Source organism: Urocampus carinirostris, chromosome 1, assembly GCF_059441175.1.
Source record: "Urocampus carinirostris isolate Australia breed hairy pipefish chromosome 1, RoL_Ucar_1.0, whole genome shotgun sequence".
NCBI lineage: Eukaryota > Metazoa > Chordata > Actinopteri > Syngnathiformes > Syngnathidae > Urocampus > Urocampus carinirostris.
Window position 1 is genome coordinate 41,499,890 of NC_142349.1, and position 19,443 is coordinate 41,519,332.

General features: G+C 39.2%; 1 protein-coding gene across 3 annotated transcripts in view; it reads left to right on the plus strand.

Annotated features, from left to right (window-relative positions):
• The window catches only part of cacng4b (calcium voltage-gated channel auxiliary subunit gamma 4b), a 34,824-nt gene extending 21,602 nt beyond the window's left edge, over window positions 1–13,222 (plus strand). For 2 of the 3 annotated variants that reach the window (XM_088339403.1, XM_088339391.1), the window contains 3 exons: window positions 5,436–5,519; window positions 6,310–6,450; window positions 8,620–13,222. In XM_088339403.1, coding sequence (XP_088195529.1) covers window positions 5,436–5,519; window positions 6,310–6,450; window positions 8,620–9,140 — 746 coding nt within the window. In that variant the 3' untranslated portion in view covers window positions 9,141–13,222. Of the gene's footprint in view, window positions 1–5,435; window positions 5,520–6,309; window positions 6,451–8,613 lie in introns of all 3 variants that reach the window. The other variant, XM_088339396.1, reaches the window with a different exon arrangement.
• Window positions 13,223–19,443: the final 6,221 nt, after the last annotated feature.

Below are 19,443 nucleotides of genomic sequence, written 5' to 3' on the forward strand. Positions count from 1 at the left end.
CAAATACACAAAATCCTACTCGACAAGTGCTAGTCAAGCAAAATACGAATAGAAAGAAAACTCCCCCTTTGCAAAGACTGCATCATATTTGACTTGAAAAAAAAAGGCCATGTATATTTATCCGTACTCCACTGATTCTCTGAAAAGATAGTTCACCATAAGGACAAATGTTTCTGTCACCAGCGTTCTGTTGCTATTGGCAACACAGCTGCTTCTAACACATACTGGATGTTCACGTAGAGGACGAATTTGTCATATCAACGCTTCGCGTACAATAATCAGAAATAAAAATAAAATATGTTTGATGCATTCTTCTGGACACTTATAGGAGCTTTATAAATACTAACAATCCATTGCCATGCAACAGAAAGTAGAGGAAAAAAATCTTTAATACAACATTTCCATTTGGCTGGCTTATCCATCCATCCATCCATCCATTATCTGCACCGCTTATCCTCAGTGGGATTGCGGGGGTGCTGGAGCCCATCCCAGCTATCTTCGGGCGGTGGGCAGGGGACACCCTGAACTGGTTGCCAGCCAGTCGCAGGGCACACAGGGACAGACAACTCACCTGCACCTCACCTCAACTCACACCTAAGGACAATTTTGACCAGCCATTTAACCTACCTAACATGCATGTTTATGGAATGTGTGAGGAAACCGGAGTGCCCGGATGAAACCCACGCAAGCACGGGGAGAACATGCAAATTCCAAACAGGAGGTTCGATCTCATGACCTCAGGACTGTGCCACACACTGCGTCGCCGTGCCGCCTTGGCTGGTTTATATATGACTTTAATTACAATCTCTGTAATATTTAACCACAGTATGTCGCTGTTTTGTGTAATGCAATGAAAAACAAGTGCTACAAAGCACAAGAAAGATCACCAACTTTGGAGAGTCAAAGAGAGCATTAAGCACTAATTTTCTTTTTTTGCACAGCTTTTTACAAGGGTTTTGGTGTGTACCTTTAAAAGCAAGATGGAGGGCAGTCATGTCAGCTCCCTCCAATCATGTTATGTAAAATAAGTCCGAATTTCTCGACCTACGAGTATTTATTAAAATACACGTTTATACGATAGCTCATGTACTTCTATTTACTGTTCAACTCAATATTGCTTTTTTGATAAAGGAAGTTGTTTTTTATTTTACTAGGAGCAAATACTGTGAATAATACACAATGTCCCTTTATCATCTGTCTTTTTTTTTTTACTTGTTCAATGTTTACCACCAGCTTATTAAGTGAATGAGTGATTATTAAGAACTTTTCCGACAAATTCCAGAAAAATTATGCTTCTAACTTCTTTTTGGGAACCATTCGGGAAAGCATTTTACTTTTTCTGCAACTATGATCAGCACATGTAGATGAGGGAGGTGGGGGAAATACCCACTTGCCCGCTACAACGAATAAATAAAGGACAATTTCAACTGCATCAGAGACTTATACAAATGTACACCATTTATGTAGTAGAGTAACAAGAGTCTATTAGTATCTATCATAAATGCCCAGGAGGACAAATTTCCATTTGTTGCTTGTCAGAATCTATTGGCCTCAATTGTCACTACATAAGAGCCCAATACAAATATTGACCTCTAAAGAGGGGAACCCACTTTATGAGGTAATACTTTAATGTTGGCTTATTTAAATACTGTATTATGGTCTGGTTTCTCTCCATGTTTCTAACTCCCTCTTTCATGCAAGTGTCAGTTTCGATTTAGCAGATACCTTTTCTCACATCTTATCTCAAAATAGACCTCAGGCCTGTTTTCCATCTGTGGCTAGACACAGAAACTTGTGCTCCATTTCTGGTATGACACTAATTAATTTGGATGTCCCCCATTAAGCAGCAGACCTATTTATTTGTCCCTGAAATATTTTACCAGTGACATTGTTGCTAAGCACTACACCTTGCCTGGCATGGATGCACTTTGTGTTTGATATAAAAATCCAAGCAGATCTTTCATACATGTAAATGCTACATGGGACAGCAAATAAATGACTTACTATGTTGGCACAATAAATTAGAGCTGGCTTTATTTTTATCTATTTGACGTGTGCAAACTCGTTTTGCTTAGGCTGCATCTGTGCCTGTTTTCATGCAATTTAAAACAATAGATACTGTCTTCAATACACCAAGAGGTCAATTATCAGTGTTAATATGAAGTCATTGTTTTTCTAGGCATCCTTCCATGCATTTAGTTATGCATTTACATAATATTCGTTTCTTATTACATGGTTTCGCATTATCCATTCATCATTTTTAAAGTCATGTTACTAACAAAATACAAAAATTGCAGTTCCCCTACCCCCTTTACACCCGTAGAGAGCCATTTACTGATCCATAGACTGTGGCCGTACATGGACTTTGGGGTCTCATTAGCCGGGGTTGATGTTGATGTTTTGTTAGCGCTTGTGCACCACACCCAGCAATGAAAATATGTGAAGATTGGTCCCTCAGTTGTTCTAATGAAACCAGGTTAAAGGTGTTAATGCATGGGCATTGACCTAATTGTTGAAAGAATGACTTTGAAAGCACATTGCATGTCAGTGCATGTGTGTGCAAGCACGATGGTTATTTGTCATACGTAGCTGCTCCCTCACTGCTGGAATGGAATATTAACGGAAGAGAATGGGTCTTAAAATATAAATAAAATGCTGATCTAACGATTTTTATTACTGATTCTGGTACCAGCTTATTTCAATATCTCAGCAATGGCCAATATTGATGCTGGCAGCCCTCTTGTGGATATAGTAATCCCTTACTTTATGACTGTTTACTTATCACGATTCCGCTACTCTGCGGATTTTCATTATGCATTGTGTTCTGCATTCTGACAATGATGTTTTAAGTTGTAAAACAGCTTGACGAACCTATATCATGTTAAGTCAAGTCATGTTTATTTGTATAGCCCTTAATAACAAGAACTCTCAAAGGGTCTTACAGACTACAGACTATTAGTACACCCCCTGATCTAAAACCTACTCAGGGCAAAGAAAAACGTAAAAACCCCAGCATGTAAGCACAAATCTTTTTCATTTTCAAGTTTCTCAAACAAAAAACTCTGGAGCCACAAAAGAACCAAAAAAAGCAGACAAAGCTGATTTCAATTGCCTACACAGTTAGACTTCTCGACCTGCTAAACTTGCTCTGTAGCAACATGCAGGTCTTAGCAGGTCTTAATTTCCCTAATGGCTGCCTGCCGCTTTTTCACAAATATCTGATAATGGAAAAATATATGGTTTCTGTAGGACAAAACAGGACTCATTCTTTATTTTACATTGAACATAGACAGATGCAGTATGTTTCCTTTCTTATAAGGCTTTTAATTTTTTGCGGCTCCAGACATATTTTTATTTGGTTATCGATCAGAAGGTAACTGTATTTTTTCATAATGTCCACATGATGGCTTCAAAGTATCAAGTAAAATGGATCATAATCAAAACATTTATGCAATAAAACGCCACGATAATTTTAAAATTGTTATATGACAGAACATTTTTACAAAGTTTTTTGCAACGTTTTTTTTCTGAAAAAAATGGGTTTTAAATGGGTTTTGACATTTTTGGAATGCAACCCCCGTTTAAAATGAGAGATTACTGTATTTAACTAGAAATTGCATGAACAATACATTTCCAAATAAAATACTATACTAAGGACAATAGAAGGTTGAGTTTTAAAGGTATAAACCTGTTGAAAAAAATGATTTTTTTTGCATCCAAATGGACTTTTATATGCTAGTTTTCTCTGTAACCGGTATTGATAAATATTAGATAAATGATGATTGATATGGGCCTGAAAAAATGTGATATTGAACATCCATATTCATGACTTGAAAATTTTAAGTTTTCTTTCTTTTTTACTCAAATGATTATCATTTGTTGAATGCTTGGCAACACTTGCTTGCTGTTTCCAAATACTTTTAAAGTTTATTTGCAAATGCTATCAATAATTTTTTTAGAGCAGGTAGAAATCGGAATAAGTTATCTAAGTTAACCATAACACACCTTTAATCAAGTGCTGAGGGTATTTGCATGTACACGGGATCATGTAGATTCATTCCAGCACCTACATTAACCCTACTAACCTCTTCCTCTTCTTATTTGTGTGTTTTCCCTCACACTCTTGCTGATTCAACGTTTATTCCTTTGCAAAATTGCAACTCATATTTATGTTCCTTTACCTGAAACACAGCAACACGTCATTGTGAACTAGGAAAAAAAAAACACTGCTTGTATTCGACAGAGGGGCTGTGACCTTAAATCCGCTTTTTAAAGTCAATTAATCTTTTGACATGTTTTTATTGCGGGCATGTCAAACGGAAACGGCTCATTTAATGATTTATTCTGGCCCGCCATGAATTTCTAAAATGTAAAAAAACAAAAAAAACAAAAAAAAAACAGTCTCTATATCTTTTCTATCAAAACCATTGATTCTTTTTTAAAGTAAGGGCCAGTAAAGGATTTACTCTCAGCTTTAGCAGGTCCAGCCTAGTAGTTTGATTTCAAGTAGTCTCATATGCTTTGCCCATGCAATGCTAAAACGTTTATTTTGTATTTCCTTTTTATTCATTTCAAACCAATATGCCAATACAATACAGGCAAAATGATATATTTTTTTATAGATCACCTTTGACTTTGTATAACGTGTTGAGTTGGTTCAATTGTAAAACTGCATTCACTCAAATTTTTACATGAACCAGTTCAGGCATTCAATGTCAAACATGAAACACTTTATTTTCCCATTGTTTGTACATAAATGTGTTATGCTTAGAAAAGATCCCTTGTCATCTATGATTACAATATGTAGGGTAGGCTACTAAAGTAGGCGGAATAATAAAGCACAATCTTAAACAACTACGGTAAGCTGAAATTTGACATGTGGTGAGGGGTCTTGGGGTGGCGAAAATCTCGAATTTGCTTTTATTGATCCAGCCTGCCTGAGAACAGAAAGTCTGGATCCAGCGCCAAGCTGAGTTTGAAGTCTCTGTTTCGTTGGTTCTGAAGAAATGTGTTCATTAATTTGTCTCACTGTTAAATTATATATCAGCATACAGCACAGCTCCTCAATTATTTTCTGTCATGCTCCCCTAAAACATCCGTCTCCTCATCCAGGTTAATTATTTTTTTCATGGGGTCACTTGAGGGGTCTGCCCCACTTGGTATTTACACTTCATACGGAATGCTGATACTGGTGTAGGCGTTAAACCTAAACAAAACACTGACAATGAGAGAACCACTTATCCCTAGTGTAGTCGAGGTGCCATTACACCTGATTCTTTGAAAAGTTATTGAAAATAACTTCTGAGGTCGATTGCGCCCATGCCTAAGCCCCCCTTGACAGAGCCTCACGCCACCCTAGGGGGCCCCAGGGAGAACCACTGGCCTTATATTCGTATCGCTCAACTAAAGTGCCTGAGTTATTTTTTCTCTTCCAGGGATAAATCAAGGCAGCTGTTACAGAATCAACCATTTTCCCGACGATAACGACTACGACACGGACAGCTCGGAATACTTGTTGCGTAAGTTCGCCTGGCATCCGCTGACCCATGACAGAAATGTGTATTAGTGCTAAGATTATGTTTTAATTGACATTTATGAAGGCCCATGCAAAAAGTTAAGGTAGCGTTTCACAGTGGTGAATTGCAAATTGAAGGAACTTCCTGCAACTGAAAATGTAGGCTACATATTGCTCATTTTAGTCCTAGATGGGGAGAGATTTCTCTCAAAATAAATATATTCACGAATTACTTGAGATGTAAAAGTCATATGTCTTAATAAATGCACATGCAAGATTAAAAAACGCACATGTAAACTGCAGATATATTTGTTGCTCTGCAAATTATAGGATTCACACCGAATATTTTTCTTGTAATAGTACTGGAGAAATCAAAAAATGGCTATAAAGGTCATCAGCAAGTGCTTGAATATGGCCATGAAAAAGGTGTACAAACCATGAAACTGGCAAATTTTATCAATTAATTGTTTATCTGTGATGAAAATCATGAGCAACTCACAAGTTTCAAAAGCATTAGGTACACAAAGTAAAAGCTGCTTGATAAATGAATTAATCCATTCCGTGAACAATGGATGATGTTGTGATTCAATTCTCCAATTGTTTTACATGCGAGAACTCATAAATGCCAAGTAATAATGGTTAAGATATGAGATGCCTCAAAGAGCCTTCTTATTAGACAGTCAATAATTCAAATATCCTCCCAAAATGACATCCATCAAAATTTTGTGCAAAATGTATTTGGCTTGAATTGCAGGAGGCTGAATGGTTGAGTGAGTCATTTCTTTGTATGACAGGTATTGTGCGAGCCTCAAGTGTATTCCCCATCCTCAGCACGGTGCTGCTAATGCTGGGCGGCTTCTGCGTTGGAGCGGGCCGAGTCTACAGCAAGACCAACAACATTCTCCTCAGCGCGGGGATTCTCTTTGTGGCTGCAGGTGAGAAGTTCACACGACAGGAGCATGCCTGCATTCGCCGATCTAAAAGAATGCCGTATGTGGATTTGGTTAAAACAGTGTAGAGCTAAGATCGTGCCAAAAAAAAATCCAGTCCCAACCTGAACCAATCTGCGAGTATTGTAGCCTGAACCAGCCTAACCCCGACAAATTAAATTGATTTGAGGGGCCAAGCCCGAATAAAACCAGAATATTCATATTTCACTTTTTTCATATGTGAGGTGGAGAAGGGCTTCTATCTTGCTAAATTAAAAAAAAAATTCAGACCTCATTGTACTCAACTTAATTTTCTTTGAGGAAGATCCGTGCGATGGATTCCGCCCCCCATTTGTAGAATGCATCTCGCGCGCTTCGGCCAAAAATGAAACAAACTAAGAACAAAGACGGAAGTGCACCAAGCGTGGATTTTTTTTTTTTTTAAGTCAGCGAGAGAAAAGCCCAGCCCGGACCAGAACTAATGATTGACATTTTAGGCGCGACCTGAATCTCGGGTTAGGATCAGGTCGGGTTTGGGCTCAGGCTTAAGATCTTACTCCTAAAACAATACCAGTTGGTCTATGTTGATGAATAATGCTGGGATAAAAATACATTTTCCATTCTTACTCCAATGGATAGTGCATTCACAAAACTTTGAACAGCTTATATCAATTCAAATGTTTTATTTTTTACTTTTCTTGTACTTTACAAAGGACTTAACTTGTTCCACCTATAGACAATTTAGTATATTTATTACTTATTTCGTTTACCAGTCTATACATCGCTCTAACAATGATATATTATAATCATGTCCCTGAAGATTGACAAACACTGATTTTTAAAAATAAATATTTGTATATTAATTGGATGAAAGTGAACCAAATCGAATTAATCCATTTAAATCAGTGCAAATTGAAATCTTATCAATTAAAATCAGGAAGTTAGTCTGGATTCCCAAACTCAAGTCTTATTGTTGACCGTGTGGGCGCATTACTCAAAACAGTAATTAGTTACAGTTACTCGCTACTTCATTCAAAATGTAACTCAGTTCGTTTTTCTCCAGGCATGGTGTCTTGCAAACATAATTTTACAAATAGAAAGACCAAAATTTGAAACACTTTTTTTCTGTAAACTCTGTTTTTGTGTTTGACCCATCGATTGATTAGTTTGTTGTTCCTGAACAAGCCACGCCCCCATCCTCACGCGTTCCCTACTGTTCACAACAGTTGACACAGAACCAAATATGCGCATACAAGCTGACTCCCTGATTTGACTAATTTATTGAATAGTTGTAAGTTTGTCTGAGATACAAGTATATACAGTTGGGAGAATATCTGCATGAGGAGAAATTCAATGGTCTTGTACTCTGTTCTCTGGACAGTGCCACCATAACTGTGTTCACTTTTACTTTGTAGGTAGCTAAAAACATGCCAACCCTTCCAATCACGTTGCTAATGGATCGAGCGTTGTATGTAACTATATGTTTGATGCCAAATTATTCAACAATTGAAAAACATTTCAATTAGTCACCTGCATTTAATGAGTAACACAGTAATGTTCCATGCAGTAACAAAAGAGGAGTTATTAAATTTTATTGATAACGCGTTACAAGTCTCGTTACTGAGAAGTTATTTCAGGAAAGCCTTTCTCTGTAACGAGTTAGTCTCAACACTGTCGATGACACAAATACTCAATAAATACTCAATAAACACCTTGTGGGATAGTTTTATATTAAGTTTTTAAAGTACCAGGAAAAATTGCGAGGCATGCAATGTTAAAAGCAAAAATTGTTGATTTTTGTTACTTCAACCGTTCTTCCATTAGACAAACCTTAATGCTAATGATGAGTTGTGGAGTAAACGTATTTGATCCTTGTGTTCTATCACTAAAACCACATTCAAATTGTAATTAAACATAAAAAATGCAGTAATAAAATGAATGGGTGATATAAGCGAGTTCATAATGCGTGTGTACGCTGCGAAGGAAGGTGGAGGAAGAGTCAACCTATACATTTCCGCTGTCTTTGAAATGTCTTTTTGATAATTTCACATTGTGTACGCCGTACGACACTTTTTATATAAAAACAAAATATATAAAAGACCTCAACATGCCCATTTTGACTCTAATCCGGATTGTCTCAGTTACTGGTATCTAACATTATGCTTCAACCATCAGGCCTGAGCAATATCATCGGCATCATTGTTTACATTTCGAGCAACGCCGGAGACCCGAACGACAAACGGGACGACGACAAGAAGTACACGTATTCCTACGGCTGGTCCTTCTATTTCGGGGCCCTGTCCTTTATTGTGGCCGAAACGGTGGCCGTCCTGGCCATCAACATCTATATCGAGAAGAACAAAGAAGTGCGTTGGAGGGCGCGGCGTGAATTCATACGCTCGCTGTCGTCCTCGTCACCGTACTCTCGCATCCCCAGCTTCCGCTACCGCCGGCGGACGTCTCAGGCCAGTTCGCACTCCACCGAGGCGTCTCGGGAGAACTCGCCCTCGGCGGGTCTGAAGGGGCCCGGCGGGGTGTCCCCCGGCGAGCTGTCCATGTACGCTCTGACGCGGGACAGCGTGACAGACAACGCATACAGCCCCGAGCACGAGGGAGCCGCAGACTTCCTGCAGGTTCATAACTGCTTTCCAAATGATTTAACGGACGGCGTCAACCGAAGGACCACGCCCGTGTGAGACGCTCGGCGGGGGACAGCGGTGAAATGAGGACAAGCGGCGAAATGCCTGCTAGAGTTTGCAGTTCTCAAAGCATTTCCTCAGCAAGGGGACATAGACTCTCACTTGGATTCAAAAAAGGTTGAAGAGGCTTCAAACTGTATTTATGTAAATTGTAATGATGAAAAAAAAAGAAACAAAAGTACAGTGGTACCTCATCCATCCATTCATTATCTGCACCGCTTATCCTCAGTAGGGTCGCGGAGGTGCTGGAGCCCATCCCAGCTATATTTGGACAGTGGGTAGGGAACACCCTGAACTGGTTCCCAGCCAGTCGCAGGGCACATAGAGACAGACAACTCACTTGCTCATTCTTACCTAGAGACAATTTGGACCGGCCAATTAACCTGACATGCATGTTTTTGGAAAGTGGGAGGAAACCAGAGTGCCCGGAGGAAACCCACGCAAGCACGGGGAGAACATGAGGACTACACATAGGAAGGAATCCCATGACCTCAGAACTGTGCCGCACACGTGCTAACCACTGCCCTCCAGTGCTGCCTTAAGTGGTACCTCTTCTTACGAATTTAATTTGTTCAAGGATCCTGCTCGTAGGTAGAGTATCGAGGGAATTTTCCCGATGCAAAATAATTAAATACTGATCTGTCCATTCCCGTCAGGAAGCATACGAGTGATCCAGAAATATATAACTATAAAACACATTTTCCTGAACACTAAAACCACATTCAAATTGTAATTAAACATAAAAAATGCAGTAATAAAATAAATGGGTGATATAGGCCTTGTGTTTGTAAGGTTTATTATCACTTAATAAGGAGAATTTTCAATCATTAATAAGTCAATTAGAGTCATGTTTTTTTTGTACAGGTCTTAATCACAAGGAGTCCCAAAGGGCTGCAGAGACCAGACTATTGCAAACTACAGACTATTAATACACCACCCCCTGATCTAAAACCTACATGAGGTCAAGGAAAAGCTCAAAAACCTCAGCATTAGGAAAATGAAGAAATAAGGGAAGGAATTGGCTGAGGTTGACATGTATGCCATGATGATATGTAAAAACTTACCGTACACTTAAATTTGAAGTTATTCGTTCATTCATTCATTATCTGCACCGCTTATCCTCAGTAGCATCGCGGGGGTGCTGGAGCCCATCCCAGCTATCATCGGGCAGTGGGCAAGGGACACCCTGAACTGGTTGCCAGCTAGTCACAGGGCAATTTGAAGTTACTTTAACTTTAAACATACACACCAAAAAAGTTACATGACTTTTTTTGTTTTCAATATTTTACTTGTAATAGTTTGCACGCGCAAACTGGATGAGCTGATGCTGGCAGATGGCAGTCACAAGCGGTGAGCTGTCTCAAACAGTCTCCAGTGGTAGGATTTTCTGTTAATAAAAAAGACAAAAACTCTTGTCCCAAAAGTGTTCAGAGGTGCTCGTATATAGAGGTACCACTGTATTAATTCAACTTCTGTACTTAATAGTCAAAACATACAGACTGAACTATCCTCATTTAAGAAAGTGAATGTATCTTGAATACTTGCACAAATGAAAATGTTCTTCTTTCTGTTAGTGCCAGAATTTTTTTGCTGACTAGCGCTGATTTGAACTTTATTGATAAACACAGTTCTAAGCCATACTAGTGAAAATTCCGGAGTACAAGCTGCTACTTTTTTGCTACATTTGAAACACTGCGGTTTTAAAAAAGGTTCTTATTTTTTTCATGGCGGCACTGTGGAAAACATCGAGATGCTCTTTTAGAGGAGAAGTTAGTCAATATTGTTCATATGATACATAACAGGAGCATAATGGGAGGTTTAACAGTACTTTATTGACTATTTACAACATATTCATGACTTTTACATCCTAAAATCAAATCCTCAATTTATACACCTGAATTGTACAGCAGCTTAAGTTATCCATCCAATAACTACACTTCTCTTTAAGTATCATCGGCATTAATGTCGCTGAAGTTTCTATTGAACCTCGGGATGCAATTTGGTCCGATACCGCTGACTCCACCAATGACAACACAGAAAGACGATTTGCGCTTCTGTAACTTATATCTAATGTTATTCTCAGTATGGTGGCCCTAAGACTGCTGTCTTGAAATATAGGCTTCACATTCAACACGACGCAGCCCTCGTTCGTGTTTTTTCTTCAGCGCAGTAGTAAATATGTGATTGTCTTTGTAATCGTCATCTTGAATGGTGTCAAAGCCAAAGTCAGATTGTTGCCTGCTGGGCTTAAAAAGAAAGGAATGGACATGTGTTAGTTCATTTAAGTCTGTAACTTTAAATCCAATGCAGCTCGTACAAAAGTCAGAATTGAGTTTTGTTCTAATATTTGAACTTGCGGCGTTTTATGAAGTGTTCTCTGTGGTCACACATTTACTGTCGTTGGAACAGGTCACACACTATGCTTCTGTCCTTTGACCATTGAACTGGCTTACTTTGTCCCAGTTAAACAATTCTACCCACCAGTAGAAAAACTAACCTCTCTTGAACAACAACAGCATCTTTTTTATGTTGTTTTTTACACTGCTTGTGACACTTTTGCCAAACGCACTATTGAACATTACTGATAAACTACTGTTGTGCTTCTACAACCAGGTAATTAATGTCAGGACCAGAACAGAGACAGGACCCACTTGCGTTACGTTTCTCTCAGTTTTATTGGAATAAAGGAAAGGGTTGCACCCACGATCCGGTGATCGCTCGGCACGGGACAAAAAAAGGACAAAAAAGGTCGAAAGCCGGGACGGGAGAGTAGACGTGATCAGGATAAAAAACGGGTGGAAGCTGGGGGATAGCCTGGGGCAAAAAACAGGTTGGAGTCAGGGTTGAAAAAAAGCTTGCCTCGTGTAAACTGAGGTTCGCAGACGGACTAAGAACAGGTGACAGAAAGGAGTGTGTTTGAAAAGGACAGGGAGCCAATCAGAGTCTGAGGCAGTTAGCGCCAAAGGTGCATCACATCTGTAATCATGACAATTAAGGACTCTATCCACTATTAGTGTAGACCAGTGTCTGTTGTGAAACAACAATTACTACTACATAGTACTTCTACTCCTTACTTACCTACCGTCAGACATAAAATCTGCAAAAGTAGTCCTACTAGTGTGCAGAAATTGCGTTTGGTAATAAAAAGACACAATTGTTTTACCAATGCTAAACTGTTCAACTAGTGATTGTACATAGTAACTTATTCCATTAAATATGGGAGAAGATTACCCAAGGGCTTTCCAGGAAGTTTTTTTTAAGTGCACTTATAAAGGGTTAATACATTTTCATTATTCTTGTGCATTTAAGGGCATTTTTGCAAAGTACCTTCCTTAAATATTCTTATAATTATTTTTTTGATAAATTCCTGGTATTCTGTTGAATTTAAGGAGAAAACACCCTCAGCCATTTATACAATGAAATACATATAAAATGGACGCATCTGTATCACTCTATAGAGCCTGTTGTGAAATTATCTAAAATCAATTCACATGTTTTTTAAAAATATATACAATAATGTGAGGATATGAATTATATATATTGTGTTTTTAAGATTTATGTATGTGTGTAAAAAATGTTTCAAAAAAAGGCATTGATTTCATAATGTGATAAAAAACATACATTTTGTGTCCGATGGAGATTTAAATTGACTTATTTCATGATCTTTTGTCAGAAAGAGCCATGTGTAGCCTAGATGGTAGGGCGCCCGCTCCGAGACTGGGAGGTCGCTGGTTCAAGCCTCGGCCGAGTCATATCTAAGACTTACAACATTGGTACTTATTGCTCCCTGCTTGGCACTCAGCATTAAGGGTTGGAATTGAGGGGGTTTGGTCACCTAATGACTAAAATGGCTGCGCCCTGTTTGGCTGCGGCTGCATCGGCTCGCTACAGTTTAACTGTACGGGTCAGGTGTATCGACATTTCGTTCTGTGTGCATTGTTACAAAGAATGACAATAAAAGTAAATTCTATTCTTCTTCTTCTATATCCTTATCAATACACAATGTGGGATGAATGTACAGTTATGGATTAGAATTTTAATGACATTTCCACAATAAATGTAAATATGGTGGGAAAATATTCTAAAACTGTCAAGCCAGCGTTTTTTTCCCCCGGAATAAATATATGGATGGATAGATAGATAGATAGATAGGTGGATAGATAGGTGGATAGACAGATAGATAGGTGGATGGACAGATAAAAAGATATATAGATGTATAAATATACTGGACTGTCTCAGAAAATTAGAATATTGTGATAAAGTTCTTTATTTTCTGTAATGCAATTAAAAGAACAAAAATGTCATACATTCTGGATTCATTACACATCAACTGAACTATTTCAAGCCTTTTATTATTTTAATATTGCTGAATTTGGCTTACAGCTTAAGAAAACTCAAAAATCCTATCTCAAAATATTAGAATATCATGAAAAAGTATACAAGTAGGCGATTCAACTAATCACCTGAATCATCTAATTAACTCGAAACACCTTGCGAGGGTTTCCTGAGCCTTAAAAACACTCAGCTTGGTTCAGTAAACTAAATCACAAGTATGGGGAAGACTGCTGATCTGACTGCTGTCCAGAGGACCATCATTGATACCCTCCATCAGGAGGGTAAGACACAAAAAGAAATTTCTCAAAGAGCAGGCTGTTCACAGAGTGCAGTTTCAAAGCATATCCACAAAAAGTCTGTCGGAAGGGAAAAATGTGGCCGGAAACGCTGCACAACCAAGAGAGATGACCGCAGCCTTAACAAAATTGTGAAGAAGAGCCGCTTCCAGAATTTGAGGGAGCTTCAAAGACAGTGGGCTGAAGCTGGAGTCCAGGTAGCAAAAGCCACAGTTCACAGACGTGTCCGGGAAATGGGCTACAATAGCCGTATTCCCATGGTCAAGCCACTTCTGAACTCAAGACAACGGAAGAAGCGTCTGACTTGGGCTATGGAGAAGAAGCACTGGACAGTTGCAGAGTGGTCCAAAGTCCTCTTTTCAGACGAAAGCAAGTTTTGCATTTCATTTGGAAGTCAAGGCGCCAGAGTCTGGAGAAAGGCTGGAGAAGAGCAAAATCCAAGTTGCTTGAAATCCAGTGTGAAGTTCCCACAGTCAGCAATGGTTTGGGGAGCCATGTCAGCTGCTGGTGTTGGTCCACTGTGTTTCATCAAGTCCAGAGTAAATGCAACTGTGTACCAAGAGATTTTAGAGCACTACATGCTTCCATCTGCTGAAAAGCTCTATGGAGATGAGTATTTCATTTTCCAGCATGATCTGGCACCTGCCCACAGTGCCAAAACCACCAGTAACTGGTGCACTGACCATGGCATCACTGTCCTTGATTGGCCTGCTAATTCCCCTGACCTGAACCCCATCGAGAATTTGTGGGGTATAGTTAAGAAGAAGATGAAAGACACCAGACCTGCAAATGCAAATGAGCTGAAGGCCGCTATCGAAGCATCCTGGGCATCAAAAACACCTCAGCAATGCCACAGGCTGATTGCCTCCATGCCACGCCGGATTGATGCAGTAATCCGTGCAAAAGGATTCCCAACCAAGTACTGAGTGCATCAATGGACATTTTCAAATGTTTGATTTAGTTTTGCTGTTATAAAATTATTTTTTTTACTTGGTCTGAGGAAGTATTCTAATATTTTGAGATAGGATTTTTGAGTTTTTTTCAGCTGTAAGCCAAAATCAGCAATATTAAAATAATAAAAGGCTTGAAATAGTTCAGTTGATGTGTAATGAATCCAGAATGTATAACATTTTTGTTTTTTTAATTGCATTACAGAAAATAAAGAACTTTATCACAATATTCTAATTTTCTGAGACAGTCCAGTATATATATATATAGATATGTAGATATATAGACATATATATATATATATATATATATATATATATATATATATATATATATATAGATAGGAAGATTTAGATTCAGATAGATTAGATTTCAATTGATACATTGAAAGGAATATTTCAAATGAGCAAACATCTGACTGTGGATGAAATGTTTATTTTAAGCCATCATGTCTAGCAATGCACAACAGACGCGAGTAGGAACAAACTGGTGAAAGTTCAGTTATTAGGCTTACCCAATCTGGGCCGTTTCTGTACTTGCTTGCGTATTTATTAAATGCGGCCTCATTAGCCGGCAGTACTCGGCACTCCAAAGGAGATTGATGGACCGAAACAGGTCAAACGGACGAGGATGCCACCAAAACAAACAAGCGACATGCCTTCTGTTGCTAGTATCCATCTAATGGGAGCAACCCAGGGGTCATTGCTTATCTCATTTAACCGTAGAAATGCGGTCTGTCATGAGTAAATGTATCGTATCTGAAGGCTAGGCAATTTATTCCGCCATGGGTAAATTACCCACCAATTAAAAGTGTTTTTCAGCCCCATTAAAAAGAAATCACATGGTGGCTGGCTGACAGCATTAATTGAAGTTAATCATTGTGTCAATCATGAATGCTGGTTAGCATCACCCGTATTGGGACGCAAACCATTTTCGGGAAGCGTTTCCCTATATGGCTGGGTCACTGGAGAATGAGATTGGATAACCCAAAGAGTAAGACTGAGTCCAGATGTATACTGAAATCTTGGAATGGGGTTCTGAACGGCCTAAATGCCGTGGGGGAGCGGTTGTTGGGTTGGGTCGGGTTTTTTTCCGGCATTTTAACCTCTCGTGTGACCTATCTGATGCAAAAGATTTTGTTCCTGGCCAAACTTGGTTTAGGAGAGTATCTTTCTGAGAAAGCTGCAGAGTCAGACAAGAATGCCAAGTGAGCTGTTTTGGGGGAGTTTTCACATCTGGAGTAACCTACAAGCGTCACTCTAGAAAAGTGGATTGTCTTTTCGGAAAGAAAATGCTGAGTCAGCAAAACCAAAAGTGTAGAGTGGACTTTTTGGGGCATTTTTTCCACATATATGTCAAACCTTCTAACTGTCCGCAAGGCCCTGTGTTGGCATTGAATGTGTTCTGGTCTTGAAGAGTGGAATGCCTTTCTAGAAAAACTGCTGAGTCTGCAATACAAAGAAAGTTAAGTCTGTTTTTTGGGCATTATCACCTCTAGAGGGCCTACCTGATTGCTTGTGATCCAGGCTAAACCTGTTCTGGCCTGGAAGAGTAAAATGTCTTTCTGGGAAAGCTGCTTAGTCAACAAAACTAAAATTGCCAAGTCAGCTCTTTTGGGCATTTTAACATAAAGGGAAACCTACCTGACCACAAGGGTCTTACGGGCACCATTTTCTGTGGTGTGTCTTTGGCAAGTACAGACTGTTGGCGCCCAGCCCTCTCCAGGCCAACAAATGTTTCCACGTGGTCTCGATTACCGCACAATACAAATAAAACAAGAGCACATAATGTAAGCAAATATCAATTTACCGTATTTTCCGCACTATAAGGCGCACCTAAAAGCCTTTATTTTTTTCAAAAGCTGACCATGCGCCTTATAATACAGTGCGCCTTATATATGGATCAATATTAAGTCGCAAAGTCTTGCAACTAAAGCAAGCAGCCGCCGACTAGATTTTCCCCCGAAGGCGAAGTAGTCCGCGGTGTATGTTGGGATTTATATAGCGGCGTTTCGTTTCCTAACCAATGTGTCAATCATCGTTTGAATCAGTCACTATTGGCTAAAGTTATTCGGAGGTAAAGGGGGCGGACCTTTTTATCATTTACAGGCTCGCATAGGCTAAAGGGGCGAAACAAAGCCTGCAATTGGCCGAAAAAGATGAATGTGAATCACACGTTGGGTTGCACTACGGCATAGAGAAAACATTTTTTACTATTCTGTATTTGTAAATATTTTACTCTTCTGGATTTACTACACTCACGGTTGTAAGAAGACCATGGTTACGTATTATTATTGAACGTGATGGCTGCAAGAGAACTTAGGTGAGCTATGCGGCTTTATATTTTCCCGGTATCTTGTTTTAGAACGATCTTGATGTTTCTGTGATGAGTCTATTTTTAAACTAAATTCAATTCAAACTGTTTATTGTCATAAGCACAGTAAAGAACCCCGTTTCCCTGCACAATAAAATTCTTACTTTGCTGTCCACACAAGCTGCCAGCAAAAAATAAAATGGAAACTAAGAAATGGTTGGCATTTCTTGAATCCCAAGACTTTAACCTTCCGAATGATATTTGGAACGATGCATTTGAGTGATTGGCGACATCGTGCAGACACTGTTTCCGTACATGTCTGAGACACGTATTTGCTTCTTTGCAAGCTTTCGGAATGTTAAGGGGGTAATAAGTTTGACTGAACTATCTGACAGTTTTGTCGACGTTCCCATTGTAGCGCCTTATAATCCGGTGCGCCTTATGTATGGAAAATATAGGACCAAAAACTATTTTTGGGGGGTGCGCCCTATAACCCGGTGGGCCTTATAGTGCGGAAAATACGGTACCTCCTTGCCTCTCGTTTCCTGAAAAACTGAACTATTGACGTCTACTTTTGCCGGCTTTTGACAATCCGTCGGAAATGAGCTATGCAGACGTAGCAATATCCAGACTTGTCAACACTTTTTCCCGGTTGATTCCTTTTCACAAATTCTGAGACTTCATGGAATTTGCTAAAATATCTTGAATTTTCCAGGACCCCACCTCCTTGTTGTCTCTGAACTGTGCGTTTTACACAAAGAGAATTCTGGGATAACACATGGGCACTATTAAGCGATAGCCAGATTGTTTATGTTTGGAAATTCTGGGGATGGCTAATAGCAGAGCGGACTGAATTGTATTTTTGGCTTTGTATCTCAAAACGTCTTTGTAACTAGAAACAATATTTTCCCATTCAGGTACTTTGTAACCTGAGTCTTTCAAATTAAGAGACATTAGAGGTACCACTGTATAGATATTTCTGCAAGAAAATCGTGCACAGGTTAAAAGAAGTTGTCATGGGAGAGACAACCAACCGTCTGTGTGTGTGAGCAAAACAGGTGTCTGATCAGTTAGTTTGTTTTTAAACAGTGTAACATTTCATCTGTTATTGTTTTTTTATACAAGATTCACGTACTTGGGCGGTGAGTTGCATACTATACTGTGAGAAAAGATTTGTTTTTGCGTGGAAAGGAGGTGGGGTTTGTTACGGCTCTAGTTTTGTGTAGTTATACCTTGCCGGGTCTAGAATGACCCCAATACCACAGTTGTAACTAGTTTTTGCTGCTGATACCTTCAAAATGTTCAAAATGGCGAAATGGTGAAATGTAGTTTTTATGTGCTTGGATATGTGTTATGGAGAATGTAGTAAAGCCTTGTGAACCAAAATCAACTTCATGATAGTTATTACATTTTATAATTTCAATTTCTACCCCCCCAAAAAATTAGCATTTCACCAAATAATTGTTGTAACCCTTTGGCCGCCTTGCCCTAGGCTTTCCTCTGAGAATTTTAGCTGAACCTATTTCTGACATGGGGACTGTAAATAAAAAAAGGAAATTTGACTCTGAGGGCTGCCGCTTCCAGGACATGTGGAATTTGGAGTATTTTTGTCACCAAAATCTGAAACAACCGTGTTTTCTTAATCCGCCCAGAGACCGTGTCTGTTTTCACATATACTATTAAGAGGCACTTGTCAGACAAAACATGCGAATTACCAAAAGCTAACTGGAAACGAACGCTCTGAAAAGGTGAAGCAACTCGAAGCCGTGTTAATGTCACAGCAGTGCTTTTTCACAAGACACTGCGAGTCAAATGAAATTCTGCAAAGGTGAGCTACGAGGTTGTGATGCTGATCGCTAAGCACTGCAAACCTTTCATAGAAGATGAAATCATTATAAACTGTCAAAGAATGCCAGGCTGAAAAGTCGGCCCCAACACATTTTCAGCTTACCAAATCCCCCCACTTTCTGAAAAGTTTGTAAACCTGTGTCCTAAATCACTTTCTGAAGTGATTTTTTTTAAACAGACATACATTCTGGTTGCCCAGAACCCTAAAAGTTTTAAGCCTAAAATACCCTCAAGTCATATTTAAATTCCTTGCCCCTTTTCTTGGGTGGACAGGAGCCAAAAAACAGAACCAAAAAAATAAGATTTACACACTTATTGTCGATCCCAAACAAAAACATTAGCAGCACCCTTGCTTTGCTTGTGAGTGATAAAAACATAAATGACTTTTGCACTTGCTTACGAGAGATTCGTCACCATGGTGGCCCTGTTGCGTAGAAACGGGCAGACTTTGTTTTCCTGCCACACTCAGGATGAAAGAGTCCAAAGGGTCATAAGGCCAAAAGCACTGGTGGATCATCATAGCGGTTATGGGCTGATATGTGCTCAAAATGAAAGGGTTG